Source organism: Schistocerca americana, chromosome 1 (assembly GCF_021461395.2).
Source record: "Schistocerca americana isolate TAMUIC-IGC-003095 chromosome 1, iqSchAmer2.1, whole genome shotgun sequence".
Taxonomy (NCBI): domain Eukaryota; kingdom Metazoa; phylum Arthropoda; class Insecta; order Orthoptera; family Acrididae; genus Schistocerca; species Schistocerca americana.
The window spans coordinates 468845724-468866427 of NC_060119.1; the positions used below are offsets into that span (position 1 = coordinate 468845724).

Here is a 20704-nt window from a genome sequence, read left to right on the forward strand (position 1 = left end):
TATCCTAAGTACAATAAAAGGACTAATCATCACAAAATAGCCTCTCTTCCCACATGAGGAATGCACCAGAAAAAGAATTACTAGATGATAGCTTTATGTTTATACACAGAATTGTCTTTGTTGTGGGCTCACATTCTCATACAATTTTGTAAATGACTTCATACTTTCCAGTATTGTACATTTGCTACAACATCAACTAGAGAAATTTTGACCTTCAGGTCATTCTGAAATGGTTCCAGGTGCAGAAACCAAAGTAACAGCGAGCAGTAACAAAAAGAATAGAAATACATGAACATCTATGGCTCATGACACAAGTCAGTAATGAATATAGCAATGTCGCCAGTCTTGAGCCCTTAGAATAACTCAGTTGAAGCAGAAAGATGGTTACTGGATGGGAGGTGCAATAGTCTAAGCAATGTCTCCTTTGCTAGAGTGGATGAATCCCACTTCTCTTTACAGTATTAGTGAAGCACACTGCATCACAACATCAAACTCTCCTCATTGTCTCCTCTACATCTGAAGATTTATTGGCACAATGTATGAAGTTGTGTGCGCTCCATCTGGCACGTTTATCCAGATCAAGAAGTGGCAACTACAGTGTAGATCTTGACCTTTTTCCACAGAACTGTGTGTGTGTGTGTGTGTGTGTGTGTGTGTGTGTGTGTGTGTGTGTGTGTGTGTGTGTGTGTGTACGGACTGGACAACACAGTGAAAGAAAGAGCTGGAGAATGCCCTCATAGCTATTCTAAAGATGGCAATCTGTAACACATTCAGAACGCACAAAGCCCAAAATAACGGACAGGATTCAGAGATGCAGAATGCATCAAGGTTTGCTTTAACAGGCAGAAGCAGCAACTACACACTGCTTCACTATGGTACTTAATTCTGGATTACTTTTACGCGAGGGGAAAAACAGTTACTTTTTTAACTGCTGATGACCTTCTACAGTCTTTTGCATTGGAATATAAAACTCAATTCTGAACCTTAGAGTGATGAATAGTCTGCATGGAATTTTTTATTTCTAGTACTGAAGCTGTAAATGATACAGTTCATTCTAAATTTCTAAATTCACTCTCGTTATTCACCATAAATTTCATTATGGAGTTGGTCTATATATGTATTGTGTAAATATCCATCTGCCTGAAGATGCCTGCAAGGTGTTCAGCTATCAGCTATACACAATATTCTTACAGCACACTTCAGTAGAATAAATACTTCTTTGACCTTCACTGCACTGTCCCAGAAGATTATGCCGGAAGTTAGAATCTGACGTGATGCAATGTATGCTAGTGGTCCCATCAACTGGTTAAGACAATAAAAGAAGTTAGCGAGTGCAAAGCATGTAGAACTGACTTCGTTGATAACTTAACCATGTGCTAGTGCCATCTCTGTTTACTATTATCCATCTAGATTGATGGTTGAGATGCCGTTAGAGGGGGCTTCTAGGTTTTTTCAGACTGACCTAAATGTTAACTCAAGCACAGTTCCATGTTGGCATGATCTGTACTTTCAACTTAATCAAATTTGCCACACACACACCAAGTGTAGCTTGACCACAATGGGTCAAACTACTTTTTTTTTCTTCATATTTACTTCTCAATGTAAACTGGGATAAGTCAGTGCTTGTAGATGCATTGCTTAATTTCTCTCTGCCTAGCAGTAGGCACAAACATATAACTTGTGATGTATGCTACACTTGAATATAAATTTTGCTGATGGCAGGTGTGTGTGGTAGGAATGGGTGACAAATGGACACATGTGATGTTCGCCCTACATCAATTACTGCAGATATCTCGCAAGTATGAATGATCCTGTCAGTTTCAGCTGAAAGAGATTATGTTTAGAAATATTTTTTCTGAAAGATTTTGCTATTACTTTAACTTCTACATAACCTATTTTCCTCAAAAAATGACAGCCAGTTATAAACAAAATGGTTGCTCATAAAGGTCACTCAAAAATGCAGGTGAGAACACATTTGCACATGTAGAGGTGCCTAAAATTTCCATAAACTGCATGTCTCTTTTGTAGCTAAAAGCAGGTGTTTCTATTGCAAGTTTGTGAAAGGTCATCTTGGCCGTATAAAAAATTGTAAGAAATTTTCATCATTTCTCTGTATGTCATTTTTAAAACCAAAGCTGAATTTACTAAGCGTATAAAATTCTAACATTACAATCTGAGTTCCATAAAAAAAGCTGCAGCTTTCATTTAAGATGAAACTGATACTTATACATACTATAATATCTTGTACGTAACAGCACTTATTTTTCTCTAATTAACATTCTTTTTACGCAGTGAACAAGTGTTTTCCACACATACAGTTCCCATTCCACTTATGCTCATACGATTTTTCAAGAGCCTGGAGTGATAAAGGCTACTGTCTTACTCTTAAAATAATTTGGAGCTACAGTCGAAATGTTGTCTACTGTCCCTGAAGTCTGTGAACTATGTATCCCATTACTAACCGAATTGTCTATTGTCAACATATCTTTTAAATAAAAATGTGTTTGTTCCCACTTAACTGGGGACTAATGCCAGAAATGAATGATTACATCTGATTATCAGGACTGAAGGAAGTAAACTTTTATCAGTTATGCATGCTGAACACTGACTGTAATGAATTAAGATTACCATAAATAACTGCAACCAGTCATCTTTAACTTAGCAAAAACCGAAGTACAGAATTTACACAACTGTAATTTATAAACATTTCCACTGAATTCGAAAGTGAACTATCAAACCTAAACAGTTGCTACGATCCTCTGAGATGGAGCACTATGATCTGATAATTAAGATAGCAGAAGTTTGTGGTCAACTGAACCTACCAACACCAGATGTTGGCTGCATCCCATAACATGATGATGTGATGTGTGGTACCATATGCACACAACTGGAAGAAAACACAACAGAGTATTTCATCTCTGTTTGTTTTGAGATGTGATTTGCAGTGACACAATGATCTGCAGTGTAGCCCAGAGAGTAAGTCTGGTTGGAAGCTGACACTTTGGTTGCAAGTTGATAAAGCCAAAGAATCTACATATGAAATCTTACATGTGGTGGTATGCGGATCTGTAACACAGCTTGAGGTTTAGGTTAGGTTGTGAGGTGACATTTGGTTCTGAGTTGGAGAAGCTATATCAAACACTTCACTAATTTGAAGTCTGATGTGACTGCAAGAAAAATGACCAAAACACTTCATATGACTGTGGCTCCTACCCAGAAATGTTGTTGAAGGAATAACTAAATATATTTTTCTTCTAATCTTGGGGCCAGCATGCAAATACTGGTCAGATGTGCACTACACATCAGAGGCTGCTTCTCAGGTAGCTGACTGTGGGTGGGATGCACAAAAGCGTTTTTTAGATTAGGCGACTCTCCTTCCAATCCAGATAACGATAACTGTAGGACACCCAGAGCAACAGTGAAAGATCGAAAGAAATGCCTCCCACAGGTGAGAGTATTAAAATTCTCATGGTAAACTGCTGAAGCATTTGCAACAAAGTGCCAGAGTTTGACTCATGAAAATCAGTTAAGCTCACATAATAGTCGGTACATAAAGCTGGCTGAAACCTGAAATTGATAGCAATGTGATTTTTGGGGAAAATTTAAGTGTTTGTTGAAAGAATAGGAAAATGGAGGTGATGTATTTGTCGCAGAAGGCAAGGAACTCAAATTCACCGAGACAAGTTGAAGCTGCATGTGAGATCATTTGGGCAAGACTCATTATCAGGGGTGGGCATAAAATGATAATTGCATCCTTCTATCGCCCATCAGATTCATCTCTCCATGTAACCAAAGACCTTACTGAAAACCTCAGTTCACTTGTACTTAAGTTCCCCAATCATACTGTCATTATCGGTGGAGACTTTAATTGTCCAACAATTAATTGGAAAAATTACAGTTTTGTTAGTGGAGGGTGTGATAAAACATCCTGTGAAACTTTACTAAATGCCTTCTCTGAAAACTACCTAGAATAGATGGCAAGGCACTTCATTCATCATGGAAATATATTAGATCTAATGGCAACAAACAGAACTGGCCTTTTTGAGAATGTCCACAACAAAACTGGTATCAGTGACCATAAGGCAGTTGTAACAACTATGAATACTAAAGTAGAAAGACCAACTAAGACAAGTAGAAAGATTTATAAGCTCAGCAAACTAGACAAAATATCAGTAATGCCCTACCCTAATGGGGAACTTGAAACTTTCAGCACAGGTCAGAAGCATGTAGAGGAACTTTGGCTCAAGTTTAAAAGAATAGTTGACCACGCATTGGGTAGATATGTACCCAGCAGAACAGTTCATCATGGGAGGGAACCTTCACGGTATACAGCCACTGTATAGAAATTTCTAAAGAAACAGAAGCTAACACATAACAGGTGTAAAACAAAGCATAGTGCTGCGAACAGAGAGAGGCTGAATGAATTTGGCTGTCAAGAGAGCAATGCATGATGCCATCAATGACTACCATAGCAGAATACTGTCAAGCAATTTATCGCATAACCCAAAGAAATTCCAGTGATATGTAAAGGCTGTTAGTGGCACCAAAGTGCCTGAGGATAGCAAAGCAAAAGCTAAAATGCTTAACTCCATTTTCAAACTTTCCCTTACAAAGGAAAACCCAGGAGAATTGCCTCAATTTAATCCTCGTACCACTGACAAGATGAATGAAATAAGTATTAGTGAGAGTAGTGTTGAGAAACAGCCGAGACTGTTAAAACTGAACAAAGCTCCTGGCCACGGTGGAATCCCTGTCAGTTCTATACTGAATTTGCAGCTAAGTTAGCCCCTCTTCTAACTATAATCTATGATAGATCCCTTGAAACAATAAAACCATGTCTAGTTCTTGGAAAAAGGCACAGGTCACACCTGTCTACAAGAAGGGGTAGTAGCAGTGATCCACAAAACAACCATCCAATGTCCTTGACATCAATTTGTTGTAGAATCTTAGAACGTATTTTGAGCTCAAACATAATGAGGTACCTTGAACAGGATGACCTCCTCAATGCCAACAAGTGCGGATTTCAAAAACATTGATCATGTGAAACCCAAATCGCACTTTTGTCACATGACATACTGAAAGTTTTGGACCATGGCAACCAGGTAGATGCAGTGTTTTTTAATTTCTGGAAAGCATTTGACTCAATACCACAACTACGCTTCTTGTCAAAAGTATGGTCATATGGGGTATCAAGTGAAATTTGTGAGTGGATTGAGGACTTTTTGCTAGGGAGGACAAAGCATGTTATACGAGTCATCATCAGATGCAGAAGTAACTTCGGTTTTGGCCCAGGGAAATGTGTTGGGACCTATGCTATTCATGTTGTATATTGATGACCTTGCAGACAATGCATTTATCTATACCTGAAAGAAGCTGCATAAATATTCAGTCAGATCTTGATAAGATTTCAACATGTTGCAGAGACTGGCAACTTGCTCTGAATGTTCAGAAATGTAAAATTTTGCACTTATATATATATATATATATATATATATATATATATATATATATATATATATATATATATATATATATATATATATATATATATATATATAAAAAAAAAAAAAAGGTATGCTTTGACTATAGTATCAATGAGCCACTTTTGAAATTGGCCAACTTATAGAATACCTGCGTGAAATATTTTGTAGAGATGTGAAAGGGTTATTCATGTCAAAACACGCAACAATTCAAGGATTTGTAACTCTCTATCTCAGATTTTCACAAAACTTTACACATTATAGCATAGGAACTACTGCAACATCTTTTTGGGATCAGACTACAACTTTATTTTAAATGTAGTGGTATTCTGGTAAATGGGCTCTGCAAGAATGTCAATGCAAAATGGTAGTTATCTACATAAATGCAGGTGTTTATGAAGCTTTTGATTTGGAATTTTTTTGGAAGTTAAATAAGGCATATAGTTAAGAGAGATCCACTTATTGAAGTAGTAAAATTACAGAGAAAATTTTTGAAAGTATTCATGTATATCAATTTTAGATTTCAGAAAAATTGCAACGTTGTGGAAAAATGCTCATATCACATTTCTTCAACTTGCTGGGAACCTGATTTTGGTCTTAAATAATCACCTAGATTGTAAGTTTTCTAATAAATATTTTAATGAGTCTTCTGCTAATTGACACACACATCTGAAATCAAAATACTTTTTGCTGTGATGGAAAAGGGTCATTTTAAATTAAGTCCATCCACTCACTGTCTCAGATGCAATGGTATCAAAGTAGCACATTTGAGTATAACTCATTCTAGGCAGGCAAGTTACCTTTCTTTAAGAGTGAAAATTTATTTCCTTTCATTTGCCTAATTCAGTGATTTTTTAAGACTATAATATATATGATTTGTGTATTCAGCCGATCACCCTCTACAATGATAAAAAAGTGTTCTTAAGACAGCACTAACATGTTTGAAACCTTTATAGGCATGAAAGTAATGCAACAATTGCTGAAATTCATTGTTGAGAATAACTGGCATGCAACAAGTAGTCTATTTGGCCTCAGTTGTTCTTTGCCTTTCTGTGAGACATCTCATATCTGTTTGTGGTGTGCCTCTATCATTCCAGTTGTAAAAAGTATGTTTTAATGGAATTAGCACTCAGTTAATTGCAATGGAAAATGTGAATTCATGCACTGTAGGAAAATTACTGAAAACACTATGTCATTTGACAACCTATACCTTAGTAAAAACTCTACAAAAAGAAACGGAAGAGCTGAGTGAAGAACCACGAGATTTGATATTGCTTTCCAAAAGATCGAGAAAGTGCTACTATGTGTGAACATCACGGATACTATTACTTAAAAGTTATGAAAGTCATCAATGAAATTATTGTGATGCTTCCAAAAAATGCAAACAGTTAAAAAATCAGAGGTCAGTTTGCTTGTTGTCATCTAAAACATTAAGTGCTAAGAGAACCTATGTAAAAGTGAGCCAAAAGCTGTGCACAATTTGTCCGTAAGATTTGTGAACTGACATCAGTGATAGAAATGAAAGTGATGCAGATGACCAAGATGTGACATTTCACAAATCAGTACTAGAAAGTCAAAGTAGTGAGGATGCAAATAAAATTTTACATGATTTGGGGTGATCTCCCTTAAAACTTCACTCCATTCCAAATCACAACAAGGTCTCATATGGCAAACAGAAACTAGAAAAAGTGAAGCATGTTTTGGAAAGAAAAGTGAGCCAGACATTAGATTGCAATTACGAAGGTTCTGACCATAGAGAAGAAAAATTTGATGATAAAATTATTAAGAAAACCAAAGATTTTGATGCCATGATATTGTTAAGAGAGGAGAGAAAAAGTGGCTAGTGTAAGAGTACCTGAAAAAATTCAAACTTTAACTTTAGCTCCACCTTCTTGGTCAAAAGAAAACATACTGTCAAAATTCAATGTTAGTGAGTATGTGGTTCAACAAGCAAGGAAACTGGAAACAGAAATGGATATTTTATCAATTCCTAAACAAAACAGGAGCAAAGTTATTGCCGATGAAATGGTAAAGATTGTCACTGATTTCTACCAAAATGACGAATATACTCAAATGTTACCAGGTGCAAAAGACAAAGTTAGCATTCAGAAGAATGTGTATCTGCAAAAAAAAAAAAAAAAAGACTCATCCTTTGCAACTCAAGAGAACTGTACTATTGTTTTAAATGGGAGAATCCAAACATTAACACTGGTCTTTCTAAATTTTAATCACTAAGACCAAAGTGGTGTATTTCAGCTGGTGCTGCCCGCACTCACTCAGAGCGAGTGAGTGAGTGAGTGTGTGTGAGTGTGTGTGAGTGTGTGTGTGTGTGTGTGTGTTGGCCATAATAATGTAAGACTGCTTCTGGACGTGGAACACATTGAAGAAACATACAAAGAACTTATTAAATTTCTTGTACGTAATTCTGAAAACTGTGCATGCTTAATCACTGTGGCAATTGTCCCACAGATGACAATCTGTCAGAATTATTAACACAGAAATTAGCTTACAAAGATGCTGATGATGAAATTGAATTCAGCCAGTGGATAAACACAGATCATCAGGCAGAACTGCTAAAGCAGTCTGCAACTGTTGATGAATACACCGAATTGTTGGTAACAAAATTACAGGCACTTAAACCACGCTTATTTATATCTAAGTGTCATTCAAAATCACTGGAAAAATTGAAAGGAAATCTAACCCCAGAAACAGCAACTCTGTTAATGGACTGTGCTGCAAACTACAGTTTTTAAAATTCAGAATGAAATTCAGGGTTACCTCTGGACAAGAAGCAGATGTACAATCCATCCTGTGTGTATTTATGTGGTAAATGAAGAAAGTAAATTGGTAATACTGAACCACTGCTTTATAAGTGATGATATGGAACATGATGTAGGATTTGTAAATGCTGTCCGGAAAGAGATGGTTAAGTGGCTGGCAGAGCATTACCCACAAGTGAAGAAAGTGCTTTATTTCACTAATGGATGTGCTGCTCAATATAAGAATAGAAAAAGCTTTAAAAATTTATGTGAGGCACAAAAACAATTTTTCTACTGATGCTGAGCATTCCGAGCCACGATAAATCTGTGTGCGATGGTTTGGGAGGAACTATAAAAAATGTATTGAGAAAAGCTTGTCTTCAACTAGCAAATTATGCACAAATAACAACTGCATCTGATGTTTACAATTTTTGCAAACCTAATATTGACAATTCTTTTTTCATTTCTTAGAGAAAGTCAATGTAGATTTTCTATGCAAAAACCTCAAGAAGAGATTTTCAACAACCTGTACAGTAACTGTTACCAGGAATTTTCACCATTACAAACCACTTTCTTGTGATTATTTAGAGATTGCAAGAGTAACTTCTTCCGAAAAGCCTTCCTTGATTTTTTCATTCAATGAAAATGCCCCACAATGGACTTGCACTTGTCCTCAACAAGATTCTTTTGTAGTAGCTGTGTGTGATGACAGGTGGTACTTTGCCTTTGTGAGAAATGTCTGTGATGAAGAAGGGGACATTGAACTACTTTTTCTCTGCCCACCTGGATCAGCAGTAATATTCTTCGGGCCGGAAAAGGAATACTCTTGTTTCGTGCCTTAGGAAAACATTTTATTTGCTGTTGGTGTACCTAAATTGACATCATTGGGCAGAATGTATTACTTTAATGATACAGATACGAAGTTAAGAGAATATAATTTGTCACAGTGGATTAAAAACAGATATGCTCTTAAGAAGTTTCATCGATAGTTTCATGGATCTTCACCGCTGAACAGGTACATTTTAAATTAATATTAGTGTGGCTAGAATAATTGTTGTTTACATATGGTAATTTTACACCCTAAATAAAGTTAAGATGTGTAATGAAAATGTTTCAATTAAATTTGTAACTTTTGGGTCTGTAGTTTCATGAGGCAGCCTTACTATAGGTTGTCATTTTACATAATCTGATTTGAATGACTTTCTGAACAATGATGTGATATGTGTTAAACATCCAGGGTGCTGCCTCTCTCTCTCTCTCTCTCTCTTCCAATAAATAAATCTTGTATCAGCTGTCAGAAAGTGTTTTACATACTTAAAAATCATTGTTTGGGCCACAACTGCTGAAGTTGATTTTCTATATTCCAAAGAGTCAAGAATAGTTATTAATTTTTGTTTAATGCATGGGAGAGTCTAACAGAGATACTGAAGAAACGTAACTGGCATACTCTTTAAGACAGACGTAAACTATTCCGAGAAAGTTTCAAGCACCAACTGTAACTGATTACTTTATGGACAGACTACAACTCCCTAAGTATCGCCCATATAGGGATCATAAGGATAAGATTAGAACAATTACTGGCATAGTCCATATCCCTTCAGGCAGGCTAGGAAAGAATCTTATCTTCATAGTCTCAGATATTATTGAATTTAGCATATGTTAAGATGGAGGACTAAGTAAGGAAAACATATTCTTTTTGTTTTCTCCAAAAAGTTCCTGCTCTGAGGTACAGCCCTCCAAAGATGACACTGTGCACACCATTTTGAAGATGCGAATTTTGGAAAAATTTTATAATGATTCATCTCCGGGACATTTTATATGTTTTTTTTATTTGAAAGATAATTGGTTTATGATTACTAAGAAATCTTCCATTTGGACTTCTCTCTTCTTTTACTATAGCGTTCTGAACTTTTTTTTATAATTTATGGATTTTTTTTTTTTTTTCAAAAATGGCAATCCATAAAACTGTGACTTTTTCTGTTGATTAGTACCATATAGTTCTACATTCCCTGAAAAGGAGAGCTTCCACTTTTAGGTTGAACAGGTTTTATAAACAACTGAAATTTTTGCCGTACAGAAAACCTGTTTTATCATCACATAACAGACTCATAAGAATCAAAACCTAGCCTTATAGTCAATGAACCAAAAATGTGTTCCATTACTTCAGTATCCTCCTTTGTTTTGTACAGAAATTAGCCAGTCAATGAACTAAAAATGTGTTCCACTGCTTCAGTATCTTCCTTTGATATAGAGTGATGCCTTCTTCCTTTGATATAGAGTGATGCCTTCTTCCTTTGATATAGAGTGATGCCTTCCTGGTGAACCAATAGGAACTGGAGCATTTACAATCTTCAAAATATTGTGAACAGGAAGTCAGCACTGATGGTGTTGTTGCTATCCTTCAGCTGGAAACCTATACCCAGCAGCTGGTCCATATGGTAGCATAAAATTCACTACAATTTTGTTTAACTCATAACTGGTGTCTATAATCTCTGCAATCCACCAGTCACAGTCATACACAAGCACACCACAAACAATCCTCTGATGTCTGAATGACTGGATGATCAATTAACACCAAGATCAAAGAGCTTAAGCGACATTGCAGGTGGAGAAATCTGCTGTGGAAGAGCACGCACTGAATGAGACCGACCACGTAATAAAATTCGCCGACACGGAAGTTCTGGCTGTAGAGAAGTACTATCACACGCGCTTGTTCAGAGAAGCTGTAGAAATACAAAAACATGCGAACAGTTTCAACAAGAAGAGGAAAGCCTTAAGGTAAACGGATCCTGGCTTCCCGTACTGCAGCGAACGACCGTCGCAGGTAGCAAGAGGAGAACCGCACCGGAAATGACCGCGGAGAAGCCCTCGGACGTTGGCGCGCCAGGTACATATAGTCTGCGGCCACGAGCTCGGCTCCAGTTCACCACCGCCAATGAAGGGTGAAGCTTTGACAATGCCAGCCACTCGTGCTGGCGAAACATCAGAAAAATCAGTAGATGAATGTCGGATGGAGAACCCGAGACGGAAGCCAATAGGCAGTCTGGTGGTGAATGTTAAGAACACTTATTTCTTCAGACTGCTTCTATGATATAGAATAAGACCGTTCAAGCACTGAAAGTTCCCTTAAAACATTTTTCATTGGTATCCAAACTTTGTCACTAGTAGATTTCTTGAATGATGTTCTTAGGCCAGCAGGGTGGTAAAAATGCACAAAAACATCACTGTTTTCCAAACTTACTCTTTCAACCTCTGCAAGCCACCACTGTCCATCAGACACACATGCCACTATGTCATTCAACGTTAAAGACAGAGATGTAATTTTACTGACACAAAGATCCTCATAAATTTCAGTTTCTGATGTTACATAGCATAGATCTAAGTTTTCTAATGCTAAGGAATTTGTGGAAATGCCTTGTTCCTTTTATTGCTATAGTTTTCAAATCTGGTTTTAAGTGTTGTTTTCATATACAGAACCCCTTCCTCTTTCTTGATCAGAAAATAGGTAATGCCTTTAATATTATCCTTGCAAAAGACATAAATGTCCTGTACTGTGAGAATTTCGTCTGTGCTTGGTCTTTGTAGGCTGGCATTACTTACTTCACATTTTGTTGTACCTCCTACTCCATCAAATGCATTTTTACCATGGCAAGATGCGAACAAGTGCCATTCAGCCTCCAACCCAAAGTCTACTTAGGGGTTGCACAGATTTCAAATATTCTTTTTGTTCTTATACTGACTACCACTTCCATCTGAAAAGTATATCAGCTTCTCAACACTGGGAAATTTTTATTTTATGTAATTTATTACATACTCTTGAAACACATGTACAGCCAAAGAGTTGTGCTCCAAGTAGTCACTTAGAATCCAAATTGAAGAACTGTGAACTTCATCTTTCTCATTTTTAAAGTAGAGAATAAATGGATGCACTGTTGCATGGTCATTGAACCAGTGCTACCCTTGTATTGCATCCTGAATCACACATGTAAAATTTTCTGCAAAATCAGCTAGAACTATGCATTCAGTTTCATGACGTCGTGCTTTTTTGTCCTTCAAAAACTTACTTTGGGTTTTAGAAATATAGTGGTGACTTAAGTTTTTGTATGTTATCAATATAGATTCCAAGTACTCTTCCTGTGATTTAACCACTGTTATCATTTCTGCCCTGTCAGTTGTGACCCACTGTTTGAAGGTAATACTGCCTGGCATTTCCTCATCATATTCGTGAAACAATTCAGTAATGGTTTCCTTACCAGGGCATTTATTACACATACTCATCATGCAGTCATAACTGTGTCACAGACCACTAAAACTAGTAACTCTTTGTACTTAAGATCACTGAGTTTTGCACCCACAATCATCAGTTTAACATTTTGATGATATAAACAAACACATACGGAGTGTGTCCCTGAGATCCAACCAAAATACACCACTTAGGGCAGAGGTCACAAAATTTTGACCTTCCAATTTTGCGTTCAGGATGAGAATTTTTGAAAGCTACATAAAGTCCATTTAAATCTGACAGCACTAGACGTTTCTGCTTTGTTACTTTAACTCCATTTATAACAACTCTTTTACTACCTTTGCATCCTAGGCACAGTCTACTGTTTTCATCATCTTCAAAAAACTGCTGGATCTTTTTAATTGTTACACCTACTCCTTCCTTCTTTCCTGAAACTAGGAGAATGCCTTGCTCTTTCCCTACTTTTTGGGTTAGTTTAACCAAATGATGATAAACGTTGCATTCATGAAGAGAAACGTTGAATTCATGAACTAAGTTTTCTCTTGATCGTGCATCAGGGAGCAAACTTAAAATTTTAACTTTTTCCTCTTTAGATGTCACTGAACATTTCATTTTTAATTTCTCTATTAAGCTCAAACATTCACCGTCAAACGATGCTGGTGGTAGGTTTTCTTCTTCTTTAGAATTAATGTTGATATCTGTATCATTAAAGCATGATTCCAAGTCTTCTCTAATTTTGTCTGAAATTTGTTGTATCTTATTTTCAACAGCTGCTTTTCTTTTTCTGCTACTTAATTTTATTATTTTCAAAGCAGGAGATACATCTAACTTAGAACAAGCAAAATTCAATATGCTAACAGCTTCCTCATTAGGAACATAAATGTCATTAATAAGGCTGCATGATTCTGGTTCTGGATTCACAACAAATATTTTTGAGTAACAATGTGGGCACAGAGAATTTCCAGGAATCACATTACGTTTCACATGGAAAGCTGTTTCACTCTCACACAACAAGGACAAATGTTCAAGTTTTACTTCCCTCAAACCCTTAGTAACAGGCTTTTTATGAACTTTAAGTGGATCACAGCACTTTCTTCCAAAAATGTCGTCGTACTTCAGAAAATATTTCTTCTCATGATACTCAAACACTGATGTTATAGAAGAACTTACTTGAAATTTAAACAAAGTTTGTCTAACTTCATCAAAGTCATTGACATTTCTCAAGTTTTTTGAAACTTAACTGTAAACTGCTTTGTGACACATTTCACTTGCTATCTGTCCAACAGAGCACTGTTCATCCATGTTATTGCATTCCAGTTAAGGTCTCAAAATTAATTACAAATTACACACAGAACAATGCACATAATACATTCTACACTCTCAATGAAGTATGTACATCCACTCTAACAGAGGTTTCAAAACAGACTCACTACAACAATGCCGCACCCAGCAATAATGTACTTCTACAATGCCACACCCAGCAATAATGAACTTCTTTATTGACAATAAACCTGAACTTAAATAAGCATTTTGATTGCCATAGAACAAAAGCGAAAGCTCCTATTGCTAATATTGCATTATTAAAAATAAATAAACTAAATGAATATTTGGAGATAGAGTTAACTAAATATATGTCACAATTAAACTTGATTACAATGAAACAATAAACCATTTAAATAGGCAACAGCCATAAGATGAGTTGTAGAGTAACTTGAATTATTTCCGCATTTTCAAAAATTCATATCTTTGTTCACTGTCAGATACCAATGTTGAAATTTCTACAGTACAGTGCTATCATATAGGTGTACAAACTGTGCAAAAACCATGTTTTTATATTCAGTCCCACATGAGATAACTAACCCCAAGCTTTACAAAAAGAGAAAATTTTCAAATTTCAAAAATTCATAAAAAATTAAGGAAACATTTGTAAATGTTCTTGCACTATATGAGGGTAGGAGTGTATCATATCTAACTATAGGAAAAAAAGACTCTCATAAATCACTCCTTGTTTGTTATTTTTGGGCCTAAAAAGTCGATTTTGGAAAATTTGGATACCAAATTTTGGCAGTAATTTTGATTGGTTATTTTTGAATTTATGGTATTTTGTGTAACAGGCAATGTAAATTTCAAGTAAGTTGTTCTAAAAACAATCATGTCAATTGCAATGTTGTAACTTACTCCAGTGCAGAGACATTAAAATTTTTGCTAATGTCTCCAGACTGAAAAATAGTCACACGCCTACAAATAAAAACGGCTGCCATCCAGTAAAGGTGCAAGATAAATTATTTTCAGAAACTGTTTTGAATTTCTCAAATATAGGTCTTTCACATTAAAAAAAGTTAAAATATGTAAAAATGGAATACTTTATATGTGTTAGCCCTGGCTAACACGTACCTCTGTAGTTGACTGATTCAGTGTACCTAATTCTTCCTCTACTGATGCTAAATTTGCATCATCTGCACCATGGCAGGCTTCACCTTATTCAGATACTATCATGGTTGTTATTCTGTCAAAATATATTGAACACAAAAAGTTGTCACTGGAAACGTCTTCACTTTGAAACAGAATCTTCAAATGAAAATACTTATTCCCACCGTGGACAAAGTCTGTTGCCTTTCTCTCTCTCATGGCCCCAGTCAGAAGACATTTCAAACATTCCTTTTGACAGAACACACTACAACTGTTCAACTGGCAAATTCCTCACAAAAATGCAGAACTCACTGGATGGTCTCAGATTTCTTAGAAGCCTCTTCAGTAAACAAATTAGCACTGAACAACTACAATAAAGAAACCTGCAATGAACCACCACGACAAAGAAACTGACAAGAAACTACAACACAGTGCAAGAAATATCTGCAACAATGAAAGTGAAAAGAAATAACTGCAACAAAGACAATAGAAATAAACATTGCAACAAAGAAATTTGTAAGAAACAACTTAATTGAAGACAAACAATATTCTTGAAAAGGGTCAACGTAAGCATCCGATTCCACCCGTCGGCTTTGACCTGTGACGTAAGGCTGTTGTTGTGTGTGACATCACGACGGTGCGGAGTTTAGTTAGTGGTGGTGGTTAGTGTTTAACGTCCCGTCGACAACGAGGTCATTAGAGACGGAGCGCAAGCTCGGGTTAGGGAAGGATTGGGAAGGAAATTGACCGTGCCCTTTCAAAGGAACCATCCCGGCATTTGCCTGAAACGATTTAGGGAAATCACGGAAAACCTAAATCAGGATGGCTGGAGACGGGATTGAACCGTCGTCCTCCCGAATGCGAGTCCAGTGTGCTAACCACTGCGCCACTTCGCTCGGTTTCAGTTAGTGAGAGTGGTGTGTTTGTAGGTGTTGTTTTGTTGTGATCGGTGGTGATCTCTCGTGATGTGTTTATGTGTTGTGTGTTAGGTGATGTTTTTGGTTTAGTTTACATGTGTGGCGTGTTTATACATGGCGTATTATTGCAGTCAGTGGTTCTCTCTGGTGGTGTCTTTATGGGTAGCGTGTTATATGGCGTGTGGGATTCAACTGCGTGGTAGCATTGCACGTGTGTGGCACGGATGGTGACTGTGCTTTCAGCAGAATATATTTAAGTGAGTTAAGAATTTTGGTTTTGTTATGTTGATGTTATTGTCGTTTTTTTCTGTTCATCGTGTGTGAATTTTGGCAAATTGCTTTGTTAATGTCTTTGGTAGGTATGGATATGACTGACAAGGTTAAAACAGTTCACGGTTGGCAGTGATGATGGGGGACAGTGCATTGTCTCTAATAAAATTTCTTCAGCTATTCGGCTTGTTGGCTGAAGTCATGATGTGTTCAGCGTGTCGTGAAGAAATGAGGCTTACAAAAGTACCACCGTCTTGGACCAGGGACGGCTACATGTGGAGATGTCGTAAGGATAACAGGTCAAGGGAAGTGTTCGATTCCAATTTTGATTTTCTAGGTGTTTTTTTGTGGTAGGATTAAGTGTAGTGGTGGTGAAAGTTTTGAGATTTATAGTGTGGTATCGGTTGTTTCGCTTGACCTGTTATATGTCAAGGGAAGTAATCTATCTCAGTGGATTTTGTGTGTAGTGGGAATTTGGGAAGGTTGTGGGGTATTGTAATTTTAGTGTTTTTTGCCATTTGGTGTAGTGGCGTGTGTGTATATTTGGTTTGTCCCCCATTTAAAAACCCCCAATTTCCCCCGCTTGTCCCGTTAGCTTCATTATATTTTTGGAGGAATATGTGTTTGGTGGTTTACTTGATGACGTCATAGGAGCAGTATGAGATTTGTTGTGAATGGTCGTTTCCGCCATATTGGTGGCATCATCGGTGAAAGCAGAGGGATGGAATCGGACTTTTCCGTTATGAATTTTTAAAATGAAACCTGTCCAACTTAAAAGTGGAAGCCCTCCTTTACACAGAATACAGTACTACATGGACAAATCAACAGAAAAAAAATCTAACTTTTCTGGTTGTCATTTCTGAAAAAAGAAATTTTTTCTGTAAATTATTAAAAAAAAATTCAAAAGACGACAGTAATGTCCAAACAAAAGATGCTATTGTAATGATAAAGCAATTATCTTTCAAATAAAAACAACTAACAAAATATCTAGAACTGTTACAGAGATATAGCATTTTAAAATTTCTTCTGAGATTCGTATCTTGAAAACGATGTTCGCAATGTCATCTTTGGAGGCCTGTATCTCTGGGCAGGATTTTTTTTTGAAGAATACAAAAAAGTATGTTTCTTACTTACACCTGAATGTTAACATATGCTAAATTCAATAACATCCCAAACTATGAAGGTAACCTCACTGCCTGAAGTGATATGGATTATTTCTACTTCATGCACAGAGGCATTAAAACAATCAGTCTTCTTGCACTACATACGTGACTGAATAGGAAGTTACCCTAATAGCTGGTACACTTGGACGTACCCTTGCCATGCACTTGACAGTTGTTTGCAGAGTGTAGACATAGATGCTGCAGAGACCAAACAAAATTCACTTTATCATTTGAAATCGGAAGTTTCTCCAACACTTACCTCCACAGATGAAACAACAGATTTTATATATAAAACTAGCTAACAATGTAATTCTATAACAATACCTATTCCATTTTTCATTTAAATTCGAACTTCACTGATTTAATAGATGCTATAATCTGTTACTTCATGTTTTGGTGTAAATAAGATACACCACTGTATTCTCTAAGTAGTCATTATTGTACTCAACTGTGCGACAATGAAAAATTGGCACTTATTTCATTTCCAAATTTACGAGCAAATACTACTGTGCTGCCTACTTCGCTCTTCACAATAAATAATAAAGCATCCAAAATGCATGAAAACGAATTAAACAAATTTCTACTCATAGATACCAAAGAAAAAAAACAAACACAATATAAAACAGATAATAAGAGCAACAATGGTTTCCAAAACACTACTCTGATATTTTCAAAATATATTTATTAGACTCAAAACCTCTAGGATAACTACATATAAATAAGTCAAAATATATTCTAGCGCTGAACAACTAATTACCTGTACATAATCGATGCATTCACCAGTAACTGGATCCTTTCTAAAAGTTACATTTTGTATCACCGCAAACAAATCTCCTTCATCTAGAAGCTCAACTTTAAACTTACAGCGAAATTCTTTGTATCCAGACCACTTATCAAATGTTCGCTGTTCAGTAATTAAAATTCCATTTTCTGGAGGAAGTTTAATTGTTTGTTTTTTCACGTGTGAACAAACCTTGTCATGCCCTAAACTATCTGGAAAAAAAAAATCAGAATGAGAATAACTTGGTAGTAATGTAGTCGCTCGCACATTCAAATTTTTAACTTCATTATAATGCTGTCAACATTAATTATTTCAAGTGACTGAGTATGCACTTGATCAATACACTGCACACCAAAAGAAACCACCCGATCAACATTGTATATCACTTTAAACAACAACTATCACCAGAAGGATTAATCACTGAAAACAAATATTTCACCGCTCGCCTGCGCCAAGTTAAAAATTCTTCAGGGAAGACAGCGTCAACAACCTCCAGCAACACTACTATACGCTATACGCCTGCTCTGTCAATTCATTTGCTGACATATTTAGCCTAGCAATAAACTTTCATTTACACCAAAATTATAAAAACCATCATATTTATTTCCGGTATTTTGTTACGAACTGGATTATATGAGCTGTCAAAACATGTAAACATTGGTAAAAAATAGACAATTGTATAGCACAGCACACAAATTTTCTCCCATCATTGCAGATTCCAGTATAGATTACACTCACATTTCCTGTAAGCGGAACACTGAAGAAAAACCATCAAAAAACTAAAACATAATATAACACTCTGCATCCGACCACCAGTCGGCGCCATCTTCACCGTTTTCACTGATTGCACTCGATTCCCAGATTTTTACAGGCGTCTAAAGCTAGCGAAATGAGGGATGCTCAACTACCGGACCTACCGATAGATGGCTGTAGCGCGTGCCGGCAAGAGACCGTATCATTGAGTGTCCGCCATATCTGAATTTGGCAAAAAACGAAGTGTCAAAACACGGATGAAAATGTTTTTCGTTCTGCGCCCTCATAAGTATTTTATATTGGATGTTCTAGATGTCTACACATCAACATAATGAAGTGTTTCTAATCTAGCGAGAAAAAACGGTGACAGTTCTGCTATGAAATTCCTAAATTCGAGTGTGTTTTGAAAGTTTGACAAGCTGATCTATAAATTGTTTACTATTTTATGAGTGCTTTACTTATTTGCCCGTTTTAAAACACTATTTAAGATTCAATGGAGGTCAACAAATTACCTTACTTGCCGAAGCTGGTATAATTCGGAAAATCAAGTGTGGACAACAGTGAAGACGTCTCTTGAAAAAAAGTTGACCTCGTTTGCTTAGGGGTATCTTTACTGACAACAGAAATTACAACTGAACTATTAAAGTATTACTTACGTATAAACGGAAAAAATCGTTATTTTTTCTTTATCTGAAGTGATGCATTACCGATCTACATATATGCTGACACTGTAATTGCAACATGCACTTACGAATTTGGCTCTCTGTTTGATCAGTAATTTAAATGCCATGATTTTATTAACGCCTGTACATGATACGGTGTATTTAAACTGAGTGATATGGTAGAAGCACCAGTTTTTAACAGTGCTTCACTCTTTGATACGAGACAAGAAATACATTTAAATGAGACAAACACAAAGCCCAACGTTGAGGCTTCTCGTAAATGCATGACTTGTATCATTTGGAAGTTAAGTCTAGTAATAATATTATATTGGACTGATCCATGATGATCTAGGCAGTGAAGGGACCTGTTGAAAATAACCTCGATCACAGCTGTTAATTTTAAGGTTGGGGTGTCTTAAAACTCTAATTTTCCAGTCTGACACCCAAACAATTTTAAAATTGAATTCAAAACATGTCAGTGAGCAAAATTAATTACACTTTGAATTACAACCATAGAATTCTATTTCTGTGAATCTTGGTTCCAGTCTTTGACATGGTGTCAATCACTGGAATGATTAGTTGTCAGTATACGGCCCAAGCAAAAAACAAACCTGAAAGTGAAAGCTACAGAAGCTGGCCAGACAGGCACCCCAATGGCTGCTACAATCTGTGTGAGACAAGGGTGACATTATATTGCAAATTTAGTGTAAAAAGTTCCATATTGTCTGAATTTGTCCTATACTGACAGGACATTCTAGTCCAGTCGATTTTCGTATCTGTAAGAGTACACTAGCCAATAGCAGTGGCACAAAGGTAGTGCCACATTACAAACTATCTGGTAACAACAGAAGTATTGGTGGACAAAGTACAGTAAATAATATGTAATAACCTGAGAAATTCAAAATTGGTTGGAAGAAATAGAACAGTATTTGGATAGAGAGTAACATTTTGAAAATAACAAATGATGCAAGTAGAGTTTTCAGTTTTTATGAAGCTCGCTTACATTTTTTTTTTCCCTCTCTCTTTTCGATTATGAAGGGAAAAATGTGATAACATAAAAGTGCAAGAAAGTTGTGTACAATGTTGGAAATGATGAAAAAGAAAATCTCACTATGCTTCCTCCTCCATGTGAAGAGCATTCCTGTAATAATAGCTAATATCATACCAAGAACATGAGGGTGTCACAGTGGAGATTTGTTTTCTGGTACAGACATCTGATACAACTATTCCACAGCAAAACGTACTTTCAATAGGTGTGGTACCAGTG

General features: G+C 36.3%; 1 protein-coding gene across 1 annotated transcript in view; it reads right to left on the reverse strand.

Annotated features, from left to right (window-relative positions):
* Positions 1-18876, reverse strand: part of LOC124603615 — a 41932-nt gene extending 23056 nt beyond the window's left edge. The window contains exons 1-2 of the mRNA XM_047136410.1: positions 18761-18876; positions 17999-18234 (exon numbers count right to left, since the gene is read on the reverse strand). Of these exons, the coding sequence (XP_046992366.1) occupies positions 17999-18234; positions 18761-18848 (324 nt within the window). The 5' untranslated portion in view covers positions 18849-18876. The remainder of the gene's footprint in view (positions 1-17998; positions 18235-18760) is intronic.
* Positions 18877-20704: the final 1828 nt, after the last annotated feature.